General features: G+C 39.3%; 1 protein-coding gene across 2 annotated transcripts in view; it reads right to left on the reverse strand.

The window, feature by feature from the left end:
- LOC144807767 (interleukin-12 receptor subunit beta-2-like) overlaps positions 1-12,517 on the reverse strand; it is a 762,710-nt gene that overhangs the window by 590,021 nt on the left and 160,172 nt on the right. For both annotated transcript variants that reach the window (XM_078673425.1, XM_078673424.1), the window contains exon 4: positions 6,182-6,305. In XM_078673425.1, the coding sequence (XP_078529551.1) occupies positions 6,182-6,305 (124 nt within the window). The remainder of the gene's footprint in view (positions 1-6,181; positions 6,306-12,517) is intronic.

Below are 12,517 nucleotides of genomic sequence, written 5' to 3' on the forward strand. Positions count from 1 at the left end.
TATTCACAAAAAAATCATGTATTTTGTTCTGTAATGCTCCACGCAGACAATATCAGTGAGGTACAACACATTAGTCACCAAGGAGGCACATGCTAAAAAATTCTAGCTACTTTAGCAAAACAGTTTGGGATTTTTTTCTGATCTATCAAATTCTAGTTATGATAGAATATCTTCCTGGTAATTTAATCAAAGTGGCAGATTGGAACTCTTGCCACCTGAGAGATCACATCAATTGGAAGCTTCATCCTCTTTTTATTCCACATCATCCAATCTCTATGAGGTCCTTTTTAGGCCTGGGTAAAAATGTTATTATGCTGGCGTAATTCTTCGAAATTCAGGATTTTTATGCTAAGCTTATTATGTGAAAATACTGAAATCACACCATAATGCCACGGTGTGTGATTATGCAGTATTCTTGAAAAAATATACAGCACACAGACAACAGAATGTGAGCAACTGTTGTTCACAGTGCTTTTGTTTTTTTTTTTGCACTATTTTTTAAAGCGAAATGTGTCCTTACATCAAAAACTTGACGCAATGACACAGTTTGATCTAAAATATACTATTAAATTATGGATTTGCATTTCACTTAGTTATACAAAGGTAAATTACTCACATTTTGCACACCTCTAGCCCTTCTAGACCTATTTGCTACAGGTTTAACAATCAACTGCCTCAGTTCTACATTTGGAGACCAGATACGTTAGCCTCGGCAACAGCCGCCTTTCTCAAATTGTGCAATATAGGTCTTACCAAATTGTTTCCTCCTTTTCGAAACGCGTCAACCACGTTTTTAGGCCAATCAAGTCAAGTCATCTTTTGAAACATTTAAGGATTAATCTGAACTATAGATGGTCTTTTGTTGAAATTCGAAATTTTTCACTAATTGTTTGTATTTTTCTGAATAACTCAGATATTCGTGTATTGTAAAAGATTTGTTTTGGAATCCACAAGGTGGGTTGCAAGTTTTTGATAGTATGGTGCATGTATGAATGTGGTAATGAGTCTGAACACTAGTACGAATTTGTCACTACATATGAGTATGAAAGAGAAGAAGCTGATAGAACTGTGTTGAAAAAACGACACAAATTAGGTTCTGAAAAATTATTTCTACGGGGAATTTTGTATTAGGTGTATTGTGTGTAGAATTGTTGTAAAGATTTGTATTTTTTAAAAAAAACCTTTCTTTGAAAAATAAATTGATTAATTCGAACTGAAAAAGCGGTTAAAGAGAGATTGGTTTTATTCCTTCCCTCTTTTGCGTAACTAGAAAATAAGTGGCAGCATTGGCAATTACAGTTGTTCTTTTTTTAATAAAAGTAGGACTTTCCATCCTTAACTCCTGGAAAATCTACAGTTAAATACTCTCAGCGACTGTCTAAGGTCTTACGTGTGCAAAAACAACAATTGATGGACAGAATGCAGAACAATGTCATACATTCACCCCAGTACAGAGATCTGGGCCTAAATCCATCATTTTTTGCTCACCATGCCATTCCAGTTTGGATCCAGCCATATGCAAATCAGTCTTGATCCTGCACCCAATGGGAACAGTCCAGCCCGAACTGCCAGGCCAGGTCTTCCCTGGACTTGAAACAAACATCCTAGGACCTATTTCGGGCTTTCAGCCCTCATCAGCCAGAATAGCTTGACTCCAGTGGCATGGAGAGCACGTGAGGTCTTATGTGTACCATGTGTCTAGAGTTGTACTTGCCTGTTTATATTTGAGATTTATTTAAGCAGTAACTGCCATTCATGAAGAAGGGCAAGGTAGCCTGAAATGCACTGAGAATAAATATTTTGTAAGTAGTAAAACAATTTTGAAAATCTATGCATATATATTTTGACAATTGGATAACAATTAGTAAATTAATGTATGGATCCCACCTCAACATAAAAAGGAGTGCTGTCAGTTTCTTGAGGGTTCTCTGCACATGTTACTACTATTGTTTCAGATGCAGAATTGAGGGCTTCAAATTAAGCACTCTATTTTTTTTAGGGAGTTTTATATAGCGCTAAATTGACCCGAAGGTATCGGGTATCAGAGCACTTTACATAGCACCAGTTGCATTACATGAGGACACATTCAATTTTTGTTGTTGTTAGGCACAGGGAGATTAAGTGATTTGCCCAGAATCACAGGATGTTCAGCGTTATTGCTGAGCCTCAAACCCGGTTCCCCAGATTCGAAGTCGACCGCCCTAGCCATTAGGCCCCCTCCTCTTCCCTACTCTATGGGGAAGATATATCAAAGGGTTCTACCCATTCTGTGTCTACTAAAAAATGTTTCAGTACAGATGGCCCTAAACGTTTTAAGTACAAAAAAATAAAGATATTTTAGTACAACATATGTGTTCAGATTTACTACGCTCGATCACAATGGAGCACAGCATCTAAATGTATGTGCTGTGTTCTATAAAGGGGAAAACAGTGCAGAGTCATAGATATTAAAATTGGTCTTTTCCCGGTGTCATCTACTGTCCTGGCACATAAATAGATGTTTTGTGCAATGTACAAGTTCACACCATCGTACAGGGACAACATGAGTTGTCCATCATAGGATTTTGACTGGAGGCATACCCTTCCAGTATAAATTCCTATACATAGACAAGAATAGAAGGGTCTGAATCATTGGATTTTGATGTGAACTGTAGCATGCATGCAATCCTTTGGTTTCTCAGAGACATCAATGCATCCCCCATTGTTTGCACCTGCATCCACAAGTATGGTCAGTGTACCTTAGAAGATTGGGTGTTGGGTCAAAACAAATGGGTGATACCCCCAGAAACACGCCTGTTAAGAAGCAAACAGGTCTATGCAGGTAAGACTCCATACAAGGTTTTTTCAGAAAAGCAATATGGACATAAGGAGCAACGCAAGCACCTTCGGACATTCACCAGCTTCTCTCCCAACCGCCCCTCCTCAAACCCGTACCCATACCATTCCATGGCCCCAACATTCCTTAAGACATAATATTCCCCACTCATCTTTCCCCAATAAAACAACCCAAAATACAAAACTGGAGATTACAATAACATTATACATATGAAAAAATATAAACTAAATAAACACTACACATAGGCAATAATAGACACTACCATTATCCCATCACAAGGTTCTTAAAGTGATACAGTATTTTCTTCACTCTACTACTCTGACGAAACCTCTATGTAAGGTACTCCTCGTCTGTTATCAACCTTTGCTGCTTTGTCATCAACCACTGCTGCTTCCTCCTCACACACATTCTCATCTCTCCCCCACACACAAACTCTCAGAGTCACTACTACCCCAACTATTCCCGTCATATAGCCATCACATTCTTCAACATTCCCACAGCTAACATTCTTATTATTGGATTTCCTCACATTACAAAGACTCACACGACGAAAATTCCCCATACCTCTATCCTCCAACTTGATCCTCCAACTTGACTGCCCTACCCAGAACCTTGATAATTCCTGACCAATGTGGCTCCCTTTTTTCTCAAAACCAGGCTTCCTCGCTCGCACATACTGTCCCTCTTTCATCATAGGCAAAGTCTTATGAACATTCTGTCTACTTGTGGTTTGTTCTTGAAGCATTTCTACCTTCCTTCTCATTTCCAGAACCACTTTATCAGACTCCTCCTCATTCTTCTTCCTCAACCATCACGGAACCGACTTGGAAGATAGTTCTGTCCCTCTCAACACCTCAAAAGGCATCCAGAATTTGTCACAGAATGGGGAGTAATTCTGTAGGGCAATAACATGTCTTGAAGGGATATCTTCCATTGCAGCCCAGATTTCAAAGCTAGTTGGATGGTTCCTTTTTTTACTCGATTAAAACATTCTACTTGACCATTACCTACTGAGTGGTACAAGGAAACTTTTACATGTTTAAGTCCAGACTTCTTCATAAACACATGCATTTTCTCTGATATAAGTTGCACCCCATTATCAGACACCACCACTTCAGGAAGAACCTCTCCTGAAAAGACATCCTCAAGGAATTCAATTATCATATCAGTTGTAATTTTGATCACCATACGTACTTCCGTCCATATAGAATAATAATCAAGAAGTACTGTAGCATATGTCTCTCTGGCAGACAAGGTCGAAAACAGCACCATAAAGTCTTTGGCCAACTTACGCCACGGTCCCTCCAGCAACTCCACCATTGCAAAAGGAACATTCAGTGGTTTAACAGCCTAATCACTTGCACTGAAAGGTACTCATTTACTCATCCAATGATTAATCATGGCATCCGTTCCCAAAGATTTCCTTTTATTTTCCTCCTTGTTGTTGACATACCTCTATGTCCTTCGTGACCTACTTTCACACCAATCGGGGGTACAATCTTGCCGCCTCTCATACAATATATTATTGTACACGGATAGCTCATCTTTAATTTTCCAAAAAAGCACTGTATTCTCCATGTAATTGAGACTCCCTTGGCCAACCTCCCGAAATATATTCTTTTACCACCTTCAACACCATATCTTTTTCTATTTCCTTTATCCATTCTGCTTCAGACACAACCTGCCTGTTTTTTTCTCCTTCACTCAACACAAGATACTCATAATTGAAAGCCACCTCACACTCACTACTATTTTCTACTATTACATTCCCTTCCTCTGACGGCAACCGTGACAATCCATCAGCAATATTGTTATCCTTCCAAGGTATATATGCAATCTCATAATAGATCATTTGCAATTTTAATGCCAATCTCGTTAACCTAGGAGTAAGATTCCTTTCCCCCACAGGTTTTAAAATATTTAACAATGGTTTACGATCGGTGCAGATTTTGAATTTTCTACCCCACACCATATAGTCTAAAGCGCTAATCCCCCTTGATGCAAGGGACACAATGTGGATTTTGCTCTGTGAAAAGGCCATCTTTCCATTGAAAAACACCTGTATCACTGGAAAGTAAATCACTGATGCTGCTCTGTGCTGATTTATCACCGCGCTAGTGCCAGCGGAACGCACTAGTAAACCTAGGATATAGTGTGCCGTTTTAAGACTGTGTAAAATCTGAATCTGTACTTGCCTTACCAGGCCGAGCTTAACCTTCAGAGAGCCCATGATGCAAGATGCTCTCTGACGAAAGTGCGCCCATGACAGGAAAACAAGGCAAGACTTTAGGATTATCGCTTGGTGGAGAGAAAATTGTTTTCCTAATGAAAGGAACGTTGAACGTTCTGCCAATGTCGATTAAGCTTTAAAATAATTAGAGACAACGGGAGTATTTATTGAAAAAGAGAAATAAATGAATGCTGAAACGTGATCACTCTGGTACATTTTATTATTTTATTTCATATAATAGTATATTATTAATAATCCAATAATAAGAATGTTATTTTATTAAGTGTTATTTTTTTTTACTAAATACAGCATATTCTTCAAGGTTTGCGCGAACCATGGAAACCATGTGTACAAAGCTCAAGGTTTTTCTACCTACAGAAAAGTAATTGCAAAGTCTATGAATGATCTACTCGGGTCTCATCTGGCTAGCACCCCTGTTTATAGTTCCAATAGTTTAAGATGCATGATAAAACATTTCCTGTTTAATGCTCTCGGTTGGATGGTGACAATTCTACAATTTGTGTGCTGTGAGATTCAAGAGTCCAAAAAGTATTTTAATTAGTATATTTGGCACAAACTAAAATCTGATGTTGTTTTGAAGGATTCCAGATCATTCTGAAAGTCATTTGTAAAATGAGACATTTTTGATATAAATATCATTGACTCACATATTTTTGATCAAGTGTGGGTCAAGGATTTCAGAGAACTCTAACATTTCCAAGGTCAGAGTCCCAGCACATATTAACGTATAGGCTTATGAATGTGACATATCAGAGGATGTTCACCTAAAAGGGCCTGTATAGAGAAATTATTTTCAGTGACTGCACGAGTGTCAGTGTGCATTGTGCAGTTTTCAACATGCTGTGTCCTGAGGCAGCAAGCATTGTGACATCAGAACTCAATATAACAGGCAGTTCGCAATAGTGACTGTAATGCTTGACAGCAGCCGCAGGCCTTTCAAGAATTATTTGAAATGGTTTAAAAATGTAGTACAAGGCTGAAATTAGAAAGTAATTAATAAGTGCTAAACACTCTGAATGGCAATGCTGCGTAAAAAAATGATACAGTGGTTCAGAACCAGGTTACAGGAAGCAGTTATTACGGTGAGGACTCACTTTGTTAAATGGACGGTGCTCTTCGTATCTATGATGGTGTCCCTTGCAGCTTCCCACGCGCACATCATGCTGTGTGACTGCTCGCAGAAGAAACACATTAAGTTGGTTGGACTCTCTGGAGGATCTGTAGTAACAAAGAATGCATAATGTTCAACAGACAGGAGTGTGAATGAAATATGATGAAATGATGGAAAGTATTCGAGCAAGACCTACAATACTAGTCTACTACAGTGAAATATAAAAACACAGTTCAATTCTGTCATGTATGTTTGTTTTGTGTGGAGCCATGCATACATTTGGCAGGGGGAGGACCATATTATAACTAGGGCTGTGCCACCATCACCTCTGCTTTATCACATTATTTGTAGTGCCACAAAAAGGGACAGGGGTTGTGACGCCCAGAGTCTCTTTGTGCCTATGGATGAGGGGAAGTCACACCACTAACCTAGCCGAATGTGCTTTCTGGGGCCACATTGCCTATTTTTCACTGGGATATCGCTCATGGAAATGCTGAGAAATGTCACATGGTTGCTACATTAACTTGGGTGTGTGACTCTGTAGTATCCTGCTCATGCTGATGTTCTGCCATTTTCCCTCCTGCTCAGCCAGGGTGAATGTGATGTGTGCTGCATGGAATGTTGGAGTGAGGATGCGATTGGAATGTTGGGTATCTGTGAGGTGAAGTCTGACAGTTGGTGAGTGGGAGAATGGGCTGAGTAGGAGGCAGGCTGCTCCTGGTGGGGCTGCTCCACAGAACTCAACTACCTGCTTCACAGGATCTTACCTACTTGTAACTTACTACAATAAACCATCTTGAACTACATCCTACCGACGTGGCCCTCGTTACTTCAGACCCACAAACCTTTTACGTATAACCTTTCACACCTTATCTATATAACATTTTCAGGTTTGTGCCCGCTAATCATGTTTAACTACCTTGTTTTTATTAACTATTTTATATGGTATGCAAATATATTGTGACATAATATAGTAAATTGCATGTGTTGTACAGAGAAATGCCTTTGAAGATCATCTATTCCCCTATTATTATATGTCTGTATTTACTTTTGTTTTGTAGGCCTGTTTTCCTTAATGCGAATTGGTTCTAGTGATTAGCCTATATAGGTGTGTAAAGTTCATGATGCGTGGTTACCATGCCACCTGTTGCTCTGCCTATGATATATGATTATTATGGCACTTTTCAAGCAATGAGCATCTCTTCTTTCTGGTATTTTTTCTTGATGTGAATGCTATAACAACTGTCTATCAAGAGGGGAAAGAGCTTCACTACAGAGAGAACTGAGGGCTAGATGGATCAAGTCCTTTTGTGGTCACCAACCCTGTGATTCGCAAAATCACACGGTTTGTGACCACAAAAGATTTTAATAATGCATAAAAGACCTTTTAAGGGCCCACCATCATATGTACACCATTGAGATGCACCAACGATTTTTCAGTTGCAAACCATTGATTGTTTACAAGCCTCCAAATTATGGTGGCAACTGTTTCACAAAGGGTAAGCTGTCCTGTAGGGAACAATTTCACTTTGGGAATCGTCCTAGTAGCCTCATGAGGAGCAGGTCATGGTCCCGACGTGGATGCAGCTGTAGGGATGGAGGTCTGCTGTGACTTTCAAGCCACATCCTGCATTTACAGCCAATGATAGGGGATTGAGAATTGCAACCTGTGTAATGAATGCTTGTTTCACAGTTCTTTTTGTGACACCCTTGTGTTTTTATTTGCAATTACAGAGTTTGCATAGCAAATTACATTCCCAGACGCAAACTGGTTGGTGCACAAAGTGCACATTTCTGCCTGGCACCTCTCTAGCTTGTCAATGGGATTACTACATCTGGTCCTGAGTTTCTTTTCCGAAGGACATTTGTACTGATAACTAGTCCAATATGGACTACTGCAAGATGCAGACTCAACGGCTGTACAACTGTTTGCATGGAGGTTTTACATTTCATTACACAGAAAACAAGACTGGTTGTTAGCCTGCCTGCATAATGGTTTGTGTTCTTGTAATATTCAACCATTTAGTAATCATCTGTCTTAATACCCTAATAATTCTAATAATCATGGCAGGGGAGGGTAAGCTCAGGAAAAGAACCCCACTAAATGTCTTGCAACTTCTGCTGTTCCTCTATATATTTCTATTAAATGAGTAAAGACCATAGGTGAGTTTGTGAGATACATGTACATTCACCAAGATTGACTCGGCCAACTGTTAATGATATATCCACCAAAGATACACCGGGGGTGTTCCTAGAAACCGTGAAAAGACAAGTTTATACAATCTACTGTCCATTTTAAACAATTCAATGTACTTATACACTCAGCTCAAAGTAGGCAACATTTTGAAGCTTATTTCATGGTACTTAGAAATCCTGCTGCATATTCTGTTATCGTTGCCATGAAAGCATAGCCTTACAGCTGCATTGCTTCAGACATACCTGTTGAAATAAGAAGGGTGCTATATGATTCCTACTTGGCTCTAAAAGGGCCTCAAACAATTAAATCAAAAGACTCAGGGGTACTCTTCACAACAATATGACAATTCATAGAAGCACTTGTTTGGACACTACATTCAGTTCTTGCTCAGGTACTAGTAAATTATTTTATGGGAAGGTGTAGCAGTCTGAAACGCTCGCTTTGTAGCACAGACATCTTTCCTGGTGGACCAGATTGAAGGAACCTTCTACATAGAGACGACTTTTCAACCTGGTAATTGTTGCATTGTTATTCTGTTGTTTAACAGAGCACCCAGCTATGTTTGCAGCAGTCGTACAGTGAAACAAATTGCAATTCTTATGTGTGGCTGGTACATTTGTCCCATTCTTGAGATGAATACGCTTTCCAGTCTATGACAGGTCTCAGTTTTAATGAGGCCGCCGAGCATCAGTGGATTGTTCTGTCACTCCAGAATAGTTCTTTACAAGTGAGACAACTAATAGGACTGTTGGTCTTACAAGGGGCTAAATAAAGATGTAGATGTGCCTCTGGGAGGGAATGCCTTAGACTAAGGGGTTTCTCCAGAACTAGAGCCGCAATCAAGTTAATTGAACGGATAAGCTTTATACATCTTTCAAATATAACGTGTAATACTGAGGAAATAGCTTTTGCTTGAATGACACTCAGAAGAAGCTTTACTTTTCTAATTGGGCATGTATTATTGTAGTGTTTCAGTCTACCAGAAGTTGCTTTTGTAAAATGGGAAAATGGGCCTTTAAGGTTGGGAGTCAAGGTGAGCCCTAATTAGTCATAGAGCAACACGCGCGGTGCCATCAAGGAACAAGAAGTTACATACTGTGCTAGGCCCAAAAATAAGGACTTCTCTTTTTTTAATATTAGCGTTTAAATGATTTAACCTCTTGTATTGTTTTAAAGTATCAATAGACCAACTGGAGGCCTAGACTTATGAAGACCTTCCTCATGAGAAGCCAACAAAACTAAGTAATCGTCATGCATAGTATGATTTATGGACGGGCCTAGAAAACACAGAGCTATCATCCACTTATTCGAGAAATGTATTTCAATATCAGTGAATGAGACAGAACAACCAAACACAGCCGTGCTTAAACGTCTGCATTGTTCAGTCTCAGGTAAAATTGTTTTTCCTCCAGTAAGGACACCTTGACACACGTTTTAGCAAGAAACTGGAGAAGCAATTTCAGTAAGCCTTGTTAATCCCAAGGGTCTTTAATTTGTACTGTAATAGATGGTGATCAATATGGTCGAGAAATTGGAAGAGTTGACACCTGAGAACATAAATATGAATGACAGTTCCTTTTCTCTTGGGCAGTTTACCAGTAAAACAGATGTATTATAGGGTATGGCATGAAACACCCTTTCTAAATCCTGTTTGATTCAGGGGTTGGTTGACACATTGATCCACCTGGAGGATACAGATGCTAGACTCCATGCTTTGATTGGAGGTCTTAAATCTGTCAACAAAAAGCAGTCACTGATTTGGGACTGTTATGTGCACAAGAATTAGCTTTTGAGGACTCAGGACATCATTGTCCCAATTCATTAAAAAAACTGAAGTTGGATATTTCGACATTGGCTAGGTGCACCATCATCGTTGGTCCTCTCTGAGGGGGAGTTTGGTGCTCTCTGTTTGTTGCAAGTGTATCATTCCAAACCAGTAATCAACGCTCTCGAAGACAGATAGAGCTCTCTGTTACTGGCATCAAATTGTAAAGTCCATTGTGCTAGGAGGAAAACGAAAAGCGCCAGTGTCAGTCAGGTTGTTTTAATCATGAACTCATGAAGACTTTACTGAAGGAACACGAGATGCTTCCTTAGCAAACAAAGCAGAAACTGTCAGAGCAATCCTGATTACGATTACATTTAGCTATCAGCCGGAAGGATTGTAACCGCCTTAGACAAAGTATAGTCTGCTCCTCTGTCTCCATTCTAACGGAAGAGGTCACTTTCCATGGGTATTTTGCATTCGAAAATGCTGGGCTTTGTTGCTGCTGCCTATTTGGGAAGGGAGCATTGTTGTAAAAATGCAGAAAAAAAGTGATAGTTTGTCCCATACAACTACCATTTGATCGTCTTGTTGGACGTCAAAGATAAGGTGGAGAACAAGTAATTCTGAAAACTAAAACCAAGATAAGACTGCAAATGACAGTGATTAAGGAGATTGACAACAAAGTCAGGTTGAACGATGATCTTTCGAAATTCCTTGACTAGCTAGCTGTCCATTCCTTTCATTTTATACTTATTTGTACAAACCATGCTACATGCTTTACACAGGATAAGCATACCAACTAAATATCAAATAAACACTAATGAGAATAAATATACACTCATATGAGTGTAGACATACATTTTGACATTGCAAAATAATTTTAGAAAGTGGGCTTTCCAAAAAGGCGAAGCCGCTCATCTCCAAAGAACAACTAAAAACAGCAGGGGATTTCCTGGTGATGTGTAGACTAAATTTGGTAACTCCATCCTAGCCTGGGCCATCAGTCTTCTCCAGCCCCCTCAAAGTCATCTTACATTCTGCAGCAAGGCTAGTCACTGTTCAAAAGAATTTACCATATTTCCCCCATATGGAGGGAATGACACAGGATATCACAAAATTCCAGGTCACCTTCAAGCTATGCTGCATTAGGTACAATGCAAGCCACATGAGCAATCCTCCAAATCTGGTTACCCATCTACTTATCTCTGGGGTCACAGGAAGCTACGAAGAGGAAACTCCCTAAGGATTCCTAGGGGTTGTGACCGTCGCCTAGAACTGGCATCCACAAAGTCCTACCTCTTTTCTTATAGGAGGCGTGTTACTGGACAATTTTGTGGCTCCCGCGTTCTCTGTTTCCCTATCTGCACTCCTCTACTAGACCTCACGACCTAAGGAAATGTAACACTCTTTTTTTTCTCTGCTAACACATTCTTGCTACTGTTCTGTGGTCAGTTATCTGTAACTGGCATTGCTATTTGTAGAACACCCGAGGCTGGAGGGGGGGAGAGGGTTGTGCCCATGAAAGTTGGAAAATACATTAAATAGGGAATTAAAAAATTAAAGTTTGGAAGGCTTATTTCTCAAATACTCTAATCTTGAAGCATGCCACTGACATTGATCCATCTATATATTCCATCATGTACTTTTTTGCTGCTTTTTTTTTAATATACATTTGAAAAAAATGTTCGACCATACCCACTTAGATGAGTCATCTCCCGGCTTTCTAAATCAGTAACTTAAATATGTTCAGTGTATGTAGATTTAGAATTAGGGACTAATCATATCTATAATGCACACTGTGAGTGGTAAGTTTTGAAAAAACACATGTATCTCTATAATTTTGCAAGACATTAATAAATGAAAATTACAGTTTTGCCCATTATAAGGATCTTAATGAACTGAAAGATGAAAACGACTTCTCTGGTGACAATGAAGTGATTACAACTAGGCCCACATCCTGAGAGAAAAGATTATGCACAGACTTTGTTGCTGGTGGCAAGGGGCTGTTTCACTCACTGAACAAACTAACGAACTAATAACGCTTTAATGGAGTGATTTAAACCGCCAACGGACTGTGTCACTCACCTAATAAGTGTGTAGTGAATTTTCTTAATGTGGTTCTGGGAGGAAGAAATGCTTGTTTTTTTTGCTAACGTGATAAACTGAGTAAAGTCTGGCGAAATACTTGGGGTACTAGAACTTTTTAATGTTTCACTGCAAAATAAAAAATATTAGGGAATATGCCTTGTTGGTGTACTATGTCGAGGCTTACCTGGCATTTTTTTTAAATTGAGTTGCACACTGGCTAATGAGATATGTAGACATCTCAAGGTCACAAGTTTAAACCCTGGCAT

Source organism: Lissotriton helveticus, chromosome 1_2, assembly GCF_964261635.1.
Source record: "Lissotriton helveticus chromosome 1_2, aLisHel1.1, whole genome shotgun sequence".
Lineage (NCBI taxonomy): Eukaryota > Metazoa > Chordata > Amphibia > Caudata > Salamandridae > Lissotriton > Lissotriton helveticus.